The sequence below is a fragment of the Dendrobates tinctorius genome, unplaced genomic scaffold, assembly GCF_039654945.1.
Source record: "Dendrobates tinctorius isolate UK_male_01 unplaced genomic scaffold, ASM3965494v1 ptg000044l, whole genome shotgun sequence".
Lineage (NCBI taxonomy): Eukaryota > Metazoa > Chordata > Amphibia > Anura > Dendrobatidae > Dendrobates > Dendrobates tinctorius.
This window is the reverse complement of record NW_027361712.1, coordinates 22,938,845-22,959,468: the sequence shown is the minus strand read 5'-3', so window position 1 is coordinate 22,959,468 and position 20,624 is coordinate 22,938,845. Positions and strand designations below refer to the sequence as shown.

The following is a 20,624-nucleotide window of genomic DNA, read 5'->3' as shown; positions in this document are numbered from 1 at the left end:
CAGGGCCGTTACGTGTCCATCACTGCGCACTGGGTTAATGTGGTGGATGCAGGGTCCACAGGGGACAGCGATGGTGGGACAGTGCTGCCTAGCCCACGGTATAGGAAACAGTTGGCTGTAGGCATTCGACCCTCCTCCTCCTCCACCAGAAGCGAAAGCTCATCCACAGAGCGCAGTCGTACGAGCACTCCATCTGCAGCTGCCACTGTTGCACACGAGGTGTCCCCCTATCGAGCAGCTAGTGGAAAGCGTCAGCAGGCTGTGTTGCAGATGATGTGTTTGGGCGACAGACACACCGCCGAGGTGCTGGCCGAGTACTTGAAGCGACAAACTGAGTCATGGCTGGGCAGTGTACATCTTGAGGCAGGCAAGGTAGTTAGTGATAACGGCCGTAATTTTGTGGCAGCCATAGCCCTTTCAAAACTCAGCCACATACCTTGCTTGGCTCACACCTTGAACCTGGTGGTGCAGTGCTTCCTCAAAAATCATCCGGAGTTAACAGCCCTGCTCCAGAAGGTGCGAAGACTGTGCGCGCACATCCGCCGGTCGCCTGTACACTCCGTTCGTATGCAGAAGCTGCAGCGATTGCTCCACCTTCCCAACCACCGCCTCATTATCGACATTGCAACAAGGTGGAACTCCACCCTGCACATGGTGGAGCGGCTGTGCAAGCAGAGGCAGGCTATAATGCATTTGTGGGAGGATACACGGCCAGGCACTTTGAGAGCAGACATGGAGTTGACAGGTGTGCAGTGGTCGAAGCTGAAAGACCTCTGTAAAGTCCTTCAGTGTTTTGAGGAATGCACACGGCTGGTAAGCGCAGACGACGCCATCCTAAGCATGAGCATCCCACTTATGCGTCTGCTCATGCAAACTTTGACGCACCTTAAGGAGCAGGCGTCTGCAGCCAATGTTGACGAGGAGGAAGAGGAGGAGGGAATCCTTGATGACATTCAGCCATTGTCTGCTCAGGGACCTCTCCTGGACGAGGTGGAGGAAGAAGAGGAGGAGGAGGATGATGATGGGGATGATTACTTAGGGGAGGAGGATGCATCTCGTGGGGCAAGTGAAAATGTTGGCGTGGCAAGGTCTGGTACAGGGTTTGTGCGTGACTGGAGGGATGTGGATTTGCCAGAAAGTGCTCCTCCAACCAGCACTCGCAGTGCATCATTGACACCGGGAACATTGGCCCACATGTCAGATTATGCCTTGCAGATCCTAAAAAGGGACCCCCGCATTGCCAAAATGATGAACGATGACGACTACTGGTTGGCCAGCATCCTGGATCCACGCTATAAAGGCAAATAACAAAACATCATGCCACAGGAGAACCTTGACCTAATATTGGCTAATAAACAAGCAACTCTGGTAAATCGGTTGCTTGAGGCATTCCCAGCACACAGCAGCGGTGATGGTTCTCACACGAGCCGTACGGGCCGGGGGCAGCTTGGCAGAGGTGTTCATGGTGCACACAGCAGAAGTGGCGTTGGAGACAGGGGTTTCATGACAATGTTGTGGACTGATTTTTCAAGTACTCCTCACACAACTGGTAATACTGCATCGATGGAAAGTGACAGGAGACAGCAGTTGTCAACTATGGTTACAAACTACTTTTCCTCCCATATCGATGTTCTCCCACACAGGTCATTCCCCTTGGACTATTGGGCCGCTAAACTGGACACCTGGCCTGAATTGGCACAATATGCCTTACAGGAGCTTGCTTGCCCAGCTGCAAGTGTGCTATCGGAAAGAGTCTTCAGTGCAGCTGGATCAATCCTGACTAGAGTTGAGCGATACCGTCCGATACTTCAAAGTATCGGATCGGAATGGATCGGCCGATCTTAAAAAAAAGTATCGGTATCGCCGATTCCGATACCGGAAGTCCCATTCAAGTCTATGGGACTTCCGGTATCGGAATAAGAAAAATCCTGTTTTTCCCTTGTACAGCCTCTCTGGGGTCTGTACGGGCCTTTCGGGGGGCTGTGCCGGCCTGCCAGGGGGTCTGTGCAGGCTCCGGTGGTCTGTGCCGGCCTGCCGGGGGGCTGTGCAGGCTCCGGTGGGCTGTGCCGGCCTGCCGGGGGGCTGTGCCGGCCTGCCGGGGGGCTGTGCCGGCTCCGGGGGGCTGTGCCGGCCTGCCGGGGGGCTGTGCCGGCCTGCCGGGGGGCTGTGCAGGCTTCGGGGGTCTGTGCAGGCATCGTCCGATGGGACTACAAGTCCCATCGGGCGATGCCTGCTACCATGACAGTGATTGACACATTAGCCAATGATGGGACAGTAGTAGTCCCATCATCCGGCTAATGTGTTGAATGTAAAAAAAAAAAAATTACATGCTACATACATGCTACATACATACAACATGCATACTACATACATGCTACATTCATACTACATACTACGTACATGCTACATTCATACTACATATATACTACATGCAACATACATACTACATATATACTACATGCAACATACATACTACATGCAACATACATACTACATATATACTACATGCAACATACATACTACATATATACTACATGCATGCAACATGCATACTACATATATACTACATGCTACATACATACTACATATATACTACATACATACTGCATGCCACATACATACTACATGCTACATACATACCACATACATACTACATACATACTACATATATACTACATATATACTACATGCTACATACATACTACATATATGCTACATACATACTACATACATACTACATGCTACATACATACTACATATATACTACATACATACTACATGCATGCTACATACATACTACATGCTACATACATACCACATACATACTACATACATACTACATGCTACATACATACTACATATATACTACATGCATGCTACATACATACTGCATGCTACATACATACTACATACATACTACATACATACTACATACATACTACATGCTACATACATACCACATATATACTACATACATACTACATACAATACATTCATACAATACATACATAGACATACAGTACATATAACATAGAGTAACATACTTACCAATACTTGTCACATTGTTCCCCGAAGCCATTGTCTTTTACGGAATAAATATTAACATAACAAACCACAAAAATACTCACCCACGATCCGAAGCAGTCCACGAGTGTGTCCCACGACGATCTTGGGTAGAGAACTGCAGCATCAGCTGTTGCTGCCGTTCTCTACGGGCTGCAGGAATCCAATGACGGAAGGTAGGTATCCTTCCGCACTGTATTCCTCCGCCACTTAAAAAAAAAAAGTCCCTAGTCTCACTTTATGCCATTGCTGCGTGGGAAATTCCCACACAGCAATGGCATAAAGTGAGACTAGGGACTTTTTTTTAAGTGGCGGAGGAATACAGTGCGGAAGGATACCTACCTTCCGTCATTGGATTCCTGCAGCCCGTAGAGAACGGCAGCAACAGCTGATGCTGCAGTTCTCTACCCAAGATCGTCGTGGGACACACTCGTGGACTGCTTCGGATCGTGGGTGAGTATTTTTGTGGTTTGTTATGTTAATATTTATTCCGTAAAAGACAATGGCTTCGGGGAACAATGTGACAAGTATTGGTAAGTATGTTACTCTATGTTATATGTACTGTATGTCTATGTATGTATTGTATGAATGTATTGTATGTAGTATGTATGTAGTATGTATGTAGCATGTATGTAGCATGCATGTAGCATGCAGTATGTATGTAGCATGCATGTAGTATATATGTAGTATGTATGTAGCATGTAGTATGTATGTAGCATGCATGTAGTATGTATGTAGTATGTATGTAGTATGTATGTAGCATGTAGTATGTATGTAGCATGCATGTAGTATATATGTAGTATGTATGTAGCATGTAGTATGTATGTAGCATGCATGTAGTATATATGTAGTATGTATGTAGCATGTAGTATGTATGTAGCATGCATGTAGTATATATGTAGTATGTATGTAGCATGTAGTATGTATGTAGCATGCATGTAGTATGTATGTAGCATGTATGTGGTATGTATGTAGCATGTAGTATGTATGTAGCATGCATGTAGTATGTATGTAGTATGCATGTAGTATATATGTAGTATGTATGTAGCATGTAGTATGTATGTAGCATGCATGTAGTATGTATGTATGTAGTATGTATGTAGTATATATGTAGCATGTAGTATGTATGTAGCATGCATGTAGTATATATGTGTTATGTATGTAGTATGTATGTATATATGTGGTATGTATGTGGTATGTACGTAGTATGTATGTAGTATGTATGTGGTATGTATGTAGTATGTATGTAGCATGTAGTATGTATGTAGCATGCATGTAGTATGTATGTAGTATGCATGTAGCATGTAGTATGTATGTAGCATGCATGTAGTATATATGTAGTATGTATGTATGTAGTATGTATGTAGTATATATGTAGCATGTAGTATGTATGTAGCATGCATGTAGTATATATGTGTTATGTATGTAGTATGTATGTATATATGTGGTATGTATGTGGTATGTACGTAGTATGTATGTAGTATGTATGTAGTATGTATGTGGTATGTATGTAGTATGTATGTAGCATGTAGTATGTATGTAGCATGCATGTAGTATGTATGTAGTATTTTTTTTTTTTTTTTTTTAACATTTAACACATTAGCCGGATGATGGGACTACTACTGTCCCATCATTGGCTAATGTGTTAATCACTGTCATGGTAGCAGGCATCGCCAGATGGGACTTGTAGTCCCATCGGACGATGCTTGCACAGACCCCCGGACATCAGCACAGCCCCCCGGCAGGCCGGCACAGCCCCCCGGCAGGCCGGTACAGACCCCCACAGGGTGCACAGACCACCGGCAGGCCGGCACAGCCCCCCGGCAGGCCGGTACAGACCCCCACAGGGTGCACAGACCACCGGCAGGCCGGCACAGCCCCCCGGCAGGCCGGTACAGACCCCCACAGGGTGCACAGACCACCGGCAGGCCGGCACAGCCCCCCGGCAGGCCGGTACAGACCCCGGGCAGTCCACACAGCCCCCCGGCAGGCCGGCAGAGACCCCCGGAAGGCCCGAAATGACGGCGCATCATGATGCGCACACACCGCGCATCATGATGACATCAGGCTGTCAATCAACTTTGAACTTCCGATTCCGATGCCGACTTCCGATATTGAAAAAATATCGGAAGTCGGTATCGGAATTCCGATACAGCAAGTATCGGCCGATACCCGATACTTGCGGTATCGGAATGCTCAACACTAATCCTGACAGAAAAAAGGACCCGTCTGTCAACCCAAAATGTGGATGATCTAACCTTCATTAAAATGAACCATGCATGGGTTTCCAAGGATTTTGTCCCACCTTCCCATGATGACACATAGGGTGACAGAAAAATGGCTTGCTTTGGTCCACCTCTTCCTGGGACTTGACCTATTTCGCCTTTTGCATCAGCTGAATGTCCAACATCAACATATGCCACTTTCTAAAACTCCCTAACTGTGCTGCCTCCCCCCCCCATGGCCGGGGTCACCACCTAGCGCATGACACCGTGCGAGTGCCGTTGCCCTGGACAGGTGGGTAGGCCGACTCTTGGGCGCGGGCACTGGCACAGGGTCCCTCATAGTGCAATCAAGTGTCTCTGACGGTGGTGGTGCACACCCGCCGTCAGACACACCGCCGTACTATGAGGGGCCCAGTGCCAGTACCGACGCCCACGAGTGGGCCCCCCTTGCTTGGGCAGGGCCCCAGCATTTGCAATCTTTACCTCTCCCTGCTCCTCCGCTGTGTAGTCTGGGCCGTCAAATCCATACTGTGCCTGACACCGTCTGAGCCTGCCTCCTGATGTATAGACATATATTTTGAATGTGTACGCTATCCATACATGTTATCCGGGGATACGGTACCCTTTCTCACCTTTGTGCAATCACGTGCAATCCATACTGGGCCTAACACCGTCTGAGCCTGCCTCCTGATGTATAGACATATATTTTGAATGTGTACGCTATCAATACATATTATCCGGGGATACGGTACCCTTTCTCACCTTTGTGCAATCACGTGCAAGCCATACTGGGCCTAACACCATCTGAGCCTGCCTACTGATGTATAGACATATATTTTGAATGTGTACGCTATCCATACATGTTATCCGGGGATACGGTACCCTTTCTCACCTTTGTGCAATCACGTGTAATCCATACTGGGCCTAACACCGTCTGAGCCTGCCTCCTGAGACATATATTTTGAATGTGTACGCTATCCATACATGTTATCCAGGGATACGGTACCCTTTCTCACCTTTGTGCAATCACGTGTAATCCATACTGGGAGTGAGAACGGCTGGCGAGCTGTTAAGCAAGCTACAGCACCTGTGGTTTGCACACGTAAGTTTTTCATTTTTTCAGGAATGACGGTTAGGCCTAATTCCGGAACTGCGGTTGACCTGCACTTACTGGGAAATCATCGTTCGCGGGTAATAATTGTAATCAGTGATCCCCATCACTAACGTTGTTCAGCGGGTTATCTGCACCTGTAAGCGACAAACGCTGGCCTTTTCAGTGTAGCGCACATGCAGCCACGGACATGTAAGGGCATGACACACCAGTTATTGGCCAATCTCATGTGCCAGAGCCTCACGTGTCCCTCTAGTAAGCCGGACTCGGACCGCGGGGCATGACGGAGTCTCGTTCGTTAACGGAATTAAGCTTGCAATGTGTGCATTTGTTCTGTAGCTGGCATGGTTGAGGTTTCCCAGGTGGAGTCGAATTTAACCGTAGGCTCCACTCCTGGTGGTGCCCTTCTGGACATTCCTTTAAGGTTCAGCTTTGCAACCATACTGCCCACGTAAAACAAACACTTTGCCTTCATGAACGCTGTTTGGAGGGTCATGACTCGTGGGAATAACGCCGCCCAATCAGTTAACCTGCTAGAGAGATCCTTCGTTGCTCCCAAGCATGACATCACACTCCCTAGGAGGAAGGTAATGCCACTGTGGCGACCGTACTCCTGGGGGCGACACAAGTGCACTGATGCCCAGCCACTGCTCGATGAATCTGCTGGTACATTGACCCAGATCACTACATTCCCCTCGCACGCTACACGGCCTGAATCTGACCCTGATGAAACTCAGGTTACCCTTCCCATATACAGTTCCATCTTACACGGTGACAAAGAGGAAGCTGCAGATGAAAGTGCAGGTTCGGCCCACCCGCCATCAGACTCACCACCGTACTATCAGGGGCCCTGTGCCAGTGCCGTCGCCAACGAGTGGGCCCCCCCTGCTTGCTCAGGATCACAGCACTTGCAAGGTTGAAATACTGTGCAGTGAGATGGAAGATGGGGACGACGAGGAGTCCAGACTAATACAGGGATTCCCTAGCGAGGAGACTTATTTGATTGTTTTCAATGTTGGGACAGCAATTTTTGGGGAGCACTATACTCTGGAGAATGATAGATGGGGCCCACCATACACTGGAACATTCCAAAGGTGGACATCAGACACTGGAGCAGCATTTACAGGGCCCATTATACACTAGAGCATTAGAAATGGGGCCCATTATGTTTGGAGCATTATTTGGGCTCATAAGACAGTGGAGCTTCATCCATGGGGACCAACATATACTGTAGCATTATGTGGAGCCCATCATATACTGTTTCAAACATTATATGGGACCAATGATTCTGTATGGAGAAATAGATGGGCCTCGTCATGAGATGTAAAAAGTGAAGTATTTTTCATTGTACTATACCGCTATTTCTCTGCCGTATCGGAGCATGATGAGTTGTGGTATGTGTTAAAGGGGCGCTCTTTCGCCCAGGGCACATGAAAACCTGGAGCCAGCCCTACCCCCCCACAACTTTAGCCAGATAACCCCCATTTTTCATTGCGTAACTTGTATTATGAAGTTAATTAAGGTTTGACCAGCTTAAGTAAGAAGAATTGATGCTTTTGGCATTCAAATGAGCACTGTAGGTGTGTTTCCTGTCCTCCTCTCACTGCCGACTTTTATTCCCCATTGACTTACATTGGGTTTCGTGTTTCGGGACGACCCCGACTTTTCCCTATAATCGGCCGATCTTGCTCGACCCGACTTTTGGAAAAGTCGGGTTTCACGAGACGCAACTCGACCCTAAAAAAACAAAAGTCGCTCAACTCTATAGACTACCAGCTACAAGGAGGATAGAGGTAACTGACAGATAAATGTGATATTATAATGATTTAGTCCCCTACATGCACCTGCACAGCCCCTTATTATAGACTCCCAGCTACAAGGAGGATAGAGGTAACTGACAGATAAATGTGATATTATAATGATTTAGTCCCCTACATGTACCTGCCCAGCCCCTAATTATAGACTCCCAGCTACAAGGAGGATAGAGGTAACTGACAGATAAATGTGATATTATAATTATTTAGTCCCCTACATGCAACTGCCCTGCCCCTTATTATAGACTCCCATCTGGAAGGAGGATAGCTGACAGATAAATGTGAGAAAAAACACAAAAATTGAGCTTGGTTTGAGATGGTACACATGCAGCATCTAAATGCATGTTCACATGGCCATAATGCATACAAAACCTACAAAAGACAAAATGAAAAAAACCCTGCTATAATTAAATAAGTAAAAAGCAAAAGTGCATTTAAATCATACAGAGTTCTTAGTAATACCGTATTTGATCAAACATAGCATAAAAGCCGTCCCACCATCGACAAGGTGACTCTGTGGTCGGGGCGGTCCTACACTGTCTAGTATTAATAACCTTATCATGTGTCAAAGTTGACATCTGTGTGAATAAGGGCAGACAAGAACCAGGTCCCAACCACTGGACACCAGTCAGGGGAAGCCTTTAAATACAATTTCCAGCTCAGGAGAGGGAGGCCACACCCCAGCTTGTACAGAATGCAAAAATACAAAGAAAAAACACAAAAATTGAGCTTGGTATGAGTTGGTACACATGCAGCATATAAATGCATGTTCACATGGCCAAGAAGCATACAAAACTTACAAAAGACAAAATGAAAAAAACCCTGCTATAATTAAATAAGTAAAAAGCAAAAGTGCATTTAAATCATACAGAGTTCTTAGTAATACTCTATTTGATCAAACATGTGGCCATGTGAACATGCATTTATATGCTGCATGTGTACCAACTCAAACCAAGCTCAATTTTTGTGTTTTTTCTTTGTATTTTTGCATTCTGTACAAGCTGGGGTGTGGCCTCCCTCTCCTGAGCTGGAAACTTTATTTAAAGGCTTCCCCTGACTGGTGTCCGGTGGTTGTGACCCGGTTCTTGTCTGCCCTTATTCACACAGACGTCAACTTTGACACATGATAAGGTTATTAATATTAGACAGTGTAGGACCGCCCCGACCACAGAGTCACCTTGTCGATGGTGGGACGGCTTTTATGCTATGTTTGATCAAATGCAGTATTACTAAGAACTCTGTATGATTTAAATGCACTTTTGCTTTTTACTTATTGAATTATTGCAGGGTTTTTTTCATTTTGCCTTTTGTAGGTTTTGTAAGATAATTGTGACATAATGATTTGGTCTCCTACATACACTTTCACATGCCCCTATTACCGAGCTGCACAGCCTATGTTGGACTCTACATGTACAGAACTATTTTCTCCTGGAAGCAATGCTCCATACATATGGCGTTTGCTGGAGCATGTTTTAGCTTTTTAAACTCTATGGAAACACATCTGTACAAATTCAGAAGTAAATTACCCATAATATGTGAAATACTAACACTTTGTTACATACATTTAGTTACTGTTTTTCTTCTGAGCAGCTACACAATAAATGATGATAAAACAGAGTTTGTACTAGAGTGGCAGGCTAGTCTTTGCGAGTAGCTGCACTGACAACTTTACAATAGTGCCAACCAAAACAGACTTGAGCTTGCATATCCCTAGTCATCTATCAGAGAAGGAGTCTTGATACTAGTGTGAACACAGCCATGATTTCCATTGCTGATCAATAGGGTTCTGATTGCTGCAATTCCTTCAGATCCCAATAACAGGGCTCTTAAGTGCCCTCTCTAAATGGAGCAGTGGCTGTGCGTGCGTGGCTCTGCTCCATTTAAGCTAGGTTCACATTATTATAGATCTTTCGATAAAGCATTACGTCGGGGCTTCCATCGTCATTACAAAAAAATTTTTATTCCAAAGGGAACCCGAACAAAGCCATTCACTTGAGTTTACCATAATGAGTGAAAATAGTATGCACTCTGTCCAAACAAGCGAGGTGCTGGTGTAACGGACTGTGCAAGCCCCTGAACTGAAAAGTCAGTATTCATCGCACACTCCAGATTATTTTTTTTTTTGCAAATAAAGAGTTCAATTTATTAAGGATTAACAAGTGATTTCAAGGGAGCAAAAAAAATGGATGGCAAAGTGACTAGAAAAGCACGACGTTTCGACCCCTCCCAGGTCTTAATCATTGTGTCGCTGAAAGACAAGATGATAACATATCAGGTAAAACATAATAAATCCAAGGTGCAAACAAATATAATTAATAAAATTACAATTAATAAACAATATTGAATAAGTCCAAAAAGCGGCAAGATAGTAGCATCTTACATTTCTGCAACTAATATGAGGGGCAGATTATAAAGCAATGTGGAAACTTAGTGGTAACAAAGTTGTTTAGTAGAAGGCAAAGAAGTCGATTCTGGAGTTAAGGAGGGGAGGGAATAGAGGTAAGTTACCCTATTGAGGTCCATCACCTCTCCACTACCCCATATGGGTCTAGAATTATGAATTTGCCTTCTCAACTTCGTTGTTTGGCTCATTTCTCTTATGCCAAATTCAAGGGCCATTATAATTTACCATGCTCTCTGTCACAACTTAGTTCTCCACCCCATTGGTTAAACAGATTATAATTAATTATTTTTCCATTAGGATACATCCTTTTATTTCCATGCTCTAGTTGGCATATCTGATCATATTTTGGTCTAATCATTAGATCATTGGTTAACATACCACCACCATGAAGTATTAGCTATGCAAATCTGCCCTGATTTACTTATACAGTTTTGGGCAAATTAATTGGGACAAAGCAAAAAAAAACACATATTTTTGAAAATGTAATAATAAAATGTTATAATGCACTGTTACATACTAATTTTAGTAAGAAATATGTCCTCCTTTAGCAGATATGAGATTTTCAATGTGTGTTGGCATTGATTCTACCAAGTTTTTGCATAAATTCTTCAATTCTTCATCATGGAACCACACTTGTATGGCACAGTTTATCATGCGTTCTTTGGTTGTACAGTCCATTTTGCCAAGACGTCTCTTCACAATGCTCCACTAATTTTCTATAGGATTTTAGTCTTGTGAATTGCCAGGTCAGTCCAGCACTTTCTTTATTTTCTTCCAGGAATTTCTTCACACACTTGGAATTGTGGCATGGAGCCAAATCTTGCTGGAATGTCCCTTCAAATTTACGCATGAATAGCACAATAAAACGTTTTAAAACGACTTTGTATTTGGATGAATTCATCATACCATCGACAGGAAATAAGCTCCCTGTGCCATCAACTGTAAAAAAAGCCCCAAAACATGTTTTTGAGGGTGTTTTACAGTTTGTTGAATATGATCAGCTCGCAATGGTTCATTTTTGCTTCTTCTAACAACACTTGCTCTGTACCCTTGAACAAAAAGATGGATTTCATCACTGAAAATTACCTTTTTCCACTGGCTAGTTGTCCAAGGTTTATATTTTTTTGCCCATGAGAGTCGTTTTGCCTTCATTGGCGATGTCAGAAGTTGTTTTTTTACTGGCTTTGTTGCCCTCCGACCAACTTCCAGAAGCCTGCACCATACAGTCGAATCGCTAATATCAATACCTGCAGCGAACAAGTCTCTTTGGAGGTCTTTACTTGTTTTTCTTGCATTAATTTTACTATTTCTAAGTGTTATCAGTTCTTGGTGTCGTTTTCCTTTTTCTTCCACATTTCCATTTTCGTTTTGGAGAAAACGATCCAGTTTCATTGTGTCTGCGAATTATTCTTGAAACGGTAGATTTTCCAATACCAACGGTGGAAGCGATTTCTCTTACAGTCAGACTTGTATGTTCATTAAGAGTAATAATTCTAGAACTCTTCCGTGGAGTAACATCCATTTTTACACGCACGAATCACACAGAGAAAAAGTACACTAAACCACACTGGTTTGAATCACTGACTGGTAACCAACTTATGATTTTACTTAAAAAAATGCTTTGTCCCAAATAATTTGCACAGCACTGTATGTGCCTTATGCGGTTACTGCATTTGCCCAACACCTGAGGCTGAGAACCGCTCTATATAGTCTGCCCTTCTGCTCCAATGTGACCATCACTTTATAATACAGGACCTATATGTGCCTCACGTGGCGACTTCATTTGCCCCCTACTTGACGTTACATCCCTTTGGTGCTGCCCAACACACTCTGCCCCTCTCTAGAGCATTACCATCTCTAGGTAACGTAGGGCTCCCATAACCGCTGTGCATGAGCGATGGCAGCTGACTCAGCGGCGCCATGTCACATCCGGGCTGGATTTCGCACTTCCGGTCCGGCGGCACATCCCGCTACTTATAACCCTCCCTGTGTTCACCTAAAACACGCCATCGCATGGGAGCGCCGTTTTACAGATTCTGAGAGCAAGGTAACCACATCCAAATGCGGAGCCAACCCTGTTTTTTTCCCCCATTTGTTGGGGTTATACTGACATACAGCTTTGATACCTTCTAGGTCCTTGAGCATTCTGGCATCCAAACACTGTGGGTATTGACCCCCCCTTTTAACAGGTACCATATTTAGACTTATATTACCAGGACTATACTGTAAGTAATTTTTTTCACCATTCCTTTCAGGAGTTTGGGACCCCATTACACATGCTTCTCATGATGACACTCAATTATACACCTCCTCTCCTGACATCACGCCTGCCTTTTTAGAAAACACCAGTGTTTGTCATACCGCTGTCTCTAACATAATGTCCTCCCTCTATCTCTCTATCTGAAACTGAACCTGTCAAAAACTGAACTCCTTGTATTTCCTCCCTCTACTAACCTACCTACGCCCGACATTGCCATTTCCGTGTGTGGTTCTATCATTACTCCCCATCAACACGCCCGCTTTCTTGGGGTCATACTTGATTCAGAGCTTTCATTCACCCCTCACATCCGATCACTGGCTCGCTCTTGTCATCTGCACCTCAAAAACCTTTCTAGAATTCAGCCCTTTCTTACTTTCAACTCTGCAAAAACTCTTAGTTTCTCTTATTCATTCTCATCTGGACTATTGTAATTCTCTACTAATCGGTCTCCCTCTTATCAAATTCTCCCCTCTCCATTCTGTCTTCAATGCTGCAGCCAGGATCATATTCCTCACCAACCTTTACATCGATGCCTCTACCTTGTGCCAGTAATAACAATGGTTACCCATTCACTTCAGAACTCAGTATAAACGTATTACTCTCACCCACAAACTACTCCACAGCTCAGCACCACACTTCATCTCCTCCCTCGTCTCAGTCTACCACCCTACCCATGCCCTCCGTTCTGCTAATGACCTGAGGTTAACATCTTCAGTAATCAGAACCTCCCATTCCCGTCTCCAAGACTTTTCACGTGCTGCGCCAATTTTTTGGAATGCACTACCCAGCTGAATTTGATTAATCCCTAATACCCACAGTTTTAAGCGTGCACTAAAAACGTATTTCTTCAGACTGACCTACCGCCTCAATACTTTAATCTAACTATTTCTGTGTTGCCCATTCAAAAACTTTACCATAACCAGGTTCCTTGCATCAGGTTCTCATACACCTTATGCATTTAGTAGCCCTCTGTGTCTGTACGTTTACGTATTCTGACTGATAACTAGTTCATGCAGCATTACATGAACACCTGATTTCCTACATTATGGCTGGTTTGAACAAGGAAAGCAATTGTTACCTTCCATCTTTAGGGTCTCCCCTATTTCCTCATAGATTGTAAGCTTGCGAGCAGGGCCCTCATTCCTCTTAGTATCTGTTGATCTATTTTTATTGTTATGCTTAATGTCTATTGTCTGTACAAGTCCCCTCTAAAATGTAAAGTGCTGCGGAATAAGTTGGCACTATAGAAATAAAATTATAATTATTCTCATGCTTCATAGATCTTGGACTAAGATAAACTACCATCTGTATCCTCTCTTCTTGTCACGGGGCAATAAGGGGAAAACAGAAGATGTGGAACCGGGGCCCCTGAACAGCCCCTCAGGCTAAGGGGTTGCCCTGTCTTTCCTTAACTTGGGGGTACACTTAAAGGTAGTGAGGCCCAAGTCCCCGACCTGTCCCTGTCTCCTGTTTAGCCCTGAGCTAAACCCCCAACCCCCACCCCAGGAGGTGAGACAGGGAAAAGTGTACTACACAAAAAACCGAAAGGAAAGATACAACAGACAGGGTAAAATAAAATAAAACTTAGCTTGCTCTGCTTCAATGCTCCTGGACAGCAGAGATAGCCACTTGACAACAGCAAACAACTGAAGCACCACAGAACTCAGCTCCTGAACTCCAGCTTGGTTGGTCTCCCAAGAGCAAGTGTATAACCAACAGTGATTAGCAGCACCTGAACTCCTTTTATAGGAAGGAGGGGGAGAAGTCACCACCTGCATAAATAATTAAACACATGCAGTTTCCATGCAGTAACTCCGGTAGCCACCGGGGGCAAAAACTCATATTAACCCCGACGACCAAAAAGGAAAAAAGGTTTAAATATGAGGAGATCCAGATCTGACAGATCCAAAAAATGGATCATGACGCTTCCCTCCCCTTTTTAACTCCAGAATCGGCTTGTTTGCCTTCTACTAAACAACTTTCTTACCACTAAGTTTTCACATTGCTTTATGATTTGCTCCTCATTTTAGTTGCAGAAATGTAAGCTGCTACTATCTTGACGCTTTTGGGACTTATTCAATATTGTTTATTAATTGTAATTTTATTAATTATATTTGTTTGCACCTTGGATTTATTATGATTTATCTGATATGTTATCATCTTGTCTTTCAGCGACTCTATGATTAAGACCAGGGAGGGGTCGAAACGTTGTGCTTTTCTAGTCGCTTTGACATCAATTTTTTTTTTTTTTGCTCTCTTGAAATCACTTGTTCATCCTTAATAAATTGAACACTTTATTTGCAAAAAAAATCATCTTGAATATGCGGTGAATACTGACTCTTCACTTGAGTTTACCAACTGAATCAATGCGCACATTTTCTGGCCTCGATCCTGGCAGTATTCATCTTTTTCACACAAAATGTGACAAACCATGTTTTTTATGCTTGCCTGAAAGTGAAGAATACTGCCAGGACAGAGGCCAGATAGTGTCCACAGTGATTCCATTGGTTTCATTCAAGTGAATGGCTTGATTGGGGAATACATTTTTTCAAGAATTCCGCTGGAAACTCTGATGTATTGCTCAACGGAGAGCACTGTATTAATGTGAACCTAGCTTTATTGTCTATGGGACTTCTGGAGACAGCAGAGAACAACAATCGTCTTTCTCCACTAGTCCCATAGACAATGAATAAACTTATTATCACCTCTAGATAGGTGATCACTTGAAATGTTGGGAATAACACTTTAATTGGAGAGCGCCAGTGTAAACATGGGCATTTCTTGGATGTTGTGTGACCTTGAGTTTAGAAGGGCTAGTTGGACTTTGAAGCCCTAAGTGCCGTGCTTCCTTTCTTTTAGAAGTAATGGTACATGGGAGAATAATTAAAGTCAAATATTCTGCAAAAATACACTTGGATTCATGTACATAACAATGGTAACAATGGTGCAATAATTTTTCTCAGCTATTATGATAGGCTAACTGCTGTTCAAATTGTATCGTTTGGTTCATTTTCTCTTCTTGAAGGTTAAAGGTTTTGATGGAGTTTTACTTTGTCCTGATGGAAGGCTCTGCTTAGGATTTGACCATCCACTTGCCCCAACCTCTGTTTTCACCACAACTCCCTTCTACACCCTATTTTCTCAAAGACCTATTCAAGAAACAAGAGTGCAACTAACAATTGGGAAAAATCTAAAATGGACAGCAAAGATGAAGAAAATGCTAACAGAAGAGGTCCTAGGAGTTATAGCTCAACATGCTGGAGTTCAAAGGTGATGAGACGTGATCGAGGGACAGCATTAAATTCTATTAAATTGACGCAATTGGACAACAACATTTACTATTTTCTTACATTAAAAAACTTTTTTTTGGCAGATGCTACCTTCAGGTTTCCACTGAGTTGGACAAAGACTTATCATTTCTGCTAAAGGTGGGAGAACCAAACCATTGCCCCACACATCCCACTGGATCTTCACAGCATGCAACCATTATAAATCTCATAAATAATCCTGTAACTTATGAGTCTCCTCAGTTTTCCACCATCACCATCAGGTAATGCATATAATACTAAAGCTCAACTAAAATTAATTTTAGAGTTTTGTATGTGAACTGTCAGTGAGGTATCACAAGACATCAAGCTAATAACCAGACAGAATGTATCTGGACTATTAAAAGAAATACACTAAACAATCATCTGTTGGTTCACAAGCACAAGACACAGTCTACAGCCTCATGTCCACCTAAAGAACACCATACACATGTCAGAGAAGAATTACCCTATTGCTCTCTTGGCAGATACAGGTGCTTCTCACAAAATTACAATATCATCAAAAAGTTAATTTATTTCAGTTCTTCAATACAAAAAGTGAAACTCATTTATTATATAGAGTCATTACAGACAGAGTGATCTATTTCAAGTGTTTATTTCTGTTAATGTTGATGCTTATGGCTTACAGCCAATGAAAACCCCAAAGTCATTATCTCAGTAAATTAGAATACTTTATAACACCAACTTGAAAAATGATTTAAAAATCCGAAATGTTGGCCTACTGAAATGTATGTTCAGTAAATGCACTCAATACTTGATCGGGGCTCCTTTTGCATCAATTACTGCATCAATGCGGCGTGGCATGGGGGCGATCAGCCTGTGCCACTACTGAGGTGTTATGGAAGCCCAGGTTGCTTTAATAGCAGCCTTCAGCTGGCCAATCAAGCACAGTGATGCTGTTGTTTTTAAACCAGGAATTGGTACTTTTGGCAGTGTGGACAAGTGCCAAGTCCTGCTGGAGAATGACATTTCCATCTCCAAAAAGCTTGTCGGTAGAGTGAAGCATGAAGTGCTCTAAAATTTCCTGGTAGACGGCTGCGCTGACCTTGGTCTTGATAAAACACAGCAGAGCTACACCAGCAGATGACATGGCTCCCCAAACCATCACTGATTGTGTAAACTTAACATTCGACTTCAAGCAGCTTGGAGTGTGCCTCGCCACGTTTCCTCCAGTCTCTGGGACCTTGAGTTCCTTTTCCTTGCTTCTGCCACGGCTCCTGCGCAAGCGTACTGATTTGCCCTGTTGAGGGCAGAGTAAAGTACTGCAGTGTGCAGGTGCCGGGCCTCTCTGACCTTACCCGGCGCCTGCGCACTGCAGTACTTTGCTCTGCCCTCAACAGGGCGGTGGCCGCAGCTTATATGCAAAAAATGATGTGACAAATTCCCTTTAATATGCTTGGATACAGCACTCTGTGAACAGCGAGCTTCTGTATCAATGACCTTTTGTGGCTTACCCTCCTTGTGGAGTGTGTCAATGACTGCATTTGGGCATCTGTCAAGTTAGCAGTCTTCCCCATGATTGTGGAGCCTACTGAAACAGACTAAGTGTTAGGGACGGCGGGACGCACTAAATAATAGAAAGTGCGTTCGCCGCCCGGGGTCCACCATGCAGAGGTGTTACACTGCTGCTGTGTAATGGCAGACGCACAATATGGCGGTATTGCGCATTCGGGTTGAACGTCACCCGGAGTGCGCTGGGCGGGCTGTTAATTCACAGAGAAGCCAAGACGTTAAACACAAATGCTGAGCCTGTTGAACTCACAGGTCTCAGCGGAATGCACGCACGGTATATGGTCATAGGACTCGGGCCCAAGACACAGGGGCAGCTTCCTTCTAGGCCTACCGTGCGTATGGCGTCGCAACCGGACGCCAATAAGGACTGCTGACTGCAGCGCGACGACAGACACTGCCGCAAGACAATAATGCCCGGTAGCAGGCACACTGTCGGACGCTTGTACCGTGGATGATATGCACTGTGGTCTCTAGCTTGCCAGACTGGAGCTGACTCTATCATAAGTTCCCTATCCACACGTAATATCAGAGGGAGGGGAATCTTAATGAGTCATTTGCAAGTCCATGCATCCGTCATCATTCACACAGGTAGTAACTAGAGTCTATACTAGCACATGGCCGAGCGGCCATGTGAACCTTTTATAGCCAGGAATTCCGGAAGCTTCCAGATCCCTGAGATGGACCAATCAGATCTGGAGAAGGACCTGTGCATGTGACTCCCGATCTCCAATGGGAGATCGTCTTGTGAGCATGCTCATAGGAGCGACGGAAGGACTTAGCCTCTGGAGTGGCTTGCTGCTGAGCAGCCTGCGTTGCTATTGCTGCCCCAGAGGTGGCAGCAACAGCCAGACCCACAGAGCTGGTCTGAGCAGAGCGTCGGGAACGACGTGGCTGCTGAGCAGGCTCCTCTGCGGTCGATGGAAGTCCTCAATGGTACACCATGTTGAATAATGCTACTGTACTAATGCAACCACAGGTGAGTAAAGTGACAAGTGCACAAAATATAGTATATATAATGAGTATATATAATGTTAACTAAAGTTCATATTTGACATATAGAGTGCCAAGGTAACATTTTTTGATACATAGATAAATGGCATCAAGATTAGTAAAGTGCATGTACAGCAAATAATGAAATAAAAAAATATGAATTGTAGTCAGTTGGCACTAGAATCATACAGATACAGTATATGTATATATATATATATAGGCAAGGCAGTAATACAGGATATACCATACCTTTGAATAGTGTGTCAGCTGGGGTAAGCCTACCCCTTTACCTATTCCAGCTGACACATCTTGGTTTAACAAAAAGTAATTCTATATATTGTGAACTTGTCACTTTACTCACCTGTGCACTAGTACAGTAGCATCATTCATCATGATGTACCATAGAGGACATGATTATGCTGATCTCTCTCTATATCCCCCTTTAGCAATACATTCATTTAATCATTTTTTGCAAATCTACTTTGTGATACTGTATCATGGTTTTAGTAGATAGTCTGGGTTGGGCTTCACATGCATTAGGCCAGGTTCACATTGCGTTTAACCAGCCCTTTCAACGCATAGCGTTGACGGAGCCTCAGATGCTGCAGCCCGCGTCCGAGGCTCTGTCACTGAATGGCAGCACATCGCGAACACGTGCTGCTTTACGGCATGCGTTGTGATGCGCCTGTGAATGGAGGGCAATGGCAGCGTTAACGGACTGCGCTACACCGCGTTATGCCGCGGTGTAACGCAGTCCGTCTAACGGACTGCTAAAACGCAGTGTGACCCCGGCCTTACCTCTATTTTGGTATATTTACTTTTTTTTGTAATTATTGATAAATAAGATTGATACTGCATTATATGAGTTTCCCAATTTTTCTTTTCTATGGTTATTACGCATTTTGGAAGTGCGCACTACAAGTAATGTTTGGTCATGTATAGGTATTAATTGTAAAGTAGAACGCAGCGTTTTGGAAGTAGCGAAAATATGCTATGTCCAAAAGGCTAATATTCCTTATCGTGGGCATGTACCCTAAGGCTGAATACATGCAGTTTACATAGTTTTTTGCCACATACAGCAGTGGATTCATAAGCAGTGGGAAATAAAAAGTAAGGATTTAATACTGTAAAATAGTTGAATCAATGACATTCTATGAGATTGTATGGGTACATATACAACTGTGGATAGTAACTATCACCTGAACATGTTGCACGACGTGGTATTGCCACAACTCAGAACCAGGGCTAACTTTGCCAAACTGCTCTTCCAACAAGAATGGGCACCTCCTCATTATACTTTTGCAGTAAGAGACTACCTTGACAACACACTCCCACTGAACTAAATGACGAACCGGCATTGAATGGCCACCACGTTCACCAGACAACACTTATGAACATAATTTGTTGGGGTGTAGTAAAGAAAACAATTTTTGAGAATAAGAATGGTTAGGTTTACAGTACAGCTAGAAGTGGATGATTTATAGCTAAAGTTTCTGCTGGATGGAATTTGGCCACACTTTCCAGGACTGGGCAAGGCATTGATGTACAGAGCTGCTGCCTACAGACAGGCGAAATAGAAGTTCTAACATAGGCTAGGTTAAGAGGCTATGCATATCCATCTCATTACCCAATAACCAGATTTTTCCCTCCACAGGATCTTGTCCCCTGGCTCTCATAACAGCATTCTCAATCATCTCGGGCTACTTGGTGGCTGCCTTGGGGTCCTACTTTGTGGAGTGCTGATTCTTGCTGTCTGCTGTTGTAAATACAAGACTAGAGTCTTGCAAGTAAGAGACTCTTATCATTCACAGCCCTGAAGGAGCTATACAAGGAATGATTAATTCCTGGGATTTACTTCATAGCAGGCATGAAGAGATTTTACAATTTTATCCTTTTTAAAAGAAAGAAATTTTAACTTC

At 43.8% G+C, this 20,624-nt stretch overlaps 1 protein-coding gene across 1 annotated transcript in view; it reads left to right on the top strand.

Annotated features, from left to right (window-relative positions):
- CIROP (ciliated left-right organizer metallopeptidase) overlaps window positions 1–20,566 on the top strand; it is a 59,597-nt gene extending 39,031 nt beyond the window's left edge. Inside the window, exons 13-15 of the mRNA XM_073575458.1 lie at window positions 15,903–16,147; window positions 16,251–16,427; window positions 20,360–20,566. Coding sequence (XP_073431559.1) covers window positions 15,903–16,147; window positions 16,251–16,427; window positions 20,360–20,522 — 585 coding nt within the window. The 3' untranslated portion in view covers window positions 20,523–20,566. The remainder of the gene's footprint in view (window positions 1–15,902; window positions 16,148–16,250; window positions 16,428–20,359) is intronic.
- Window positions 20,567–20,624: the final 58 nt, after the last annotated feature.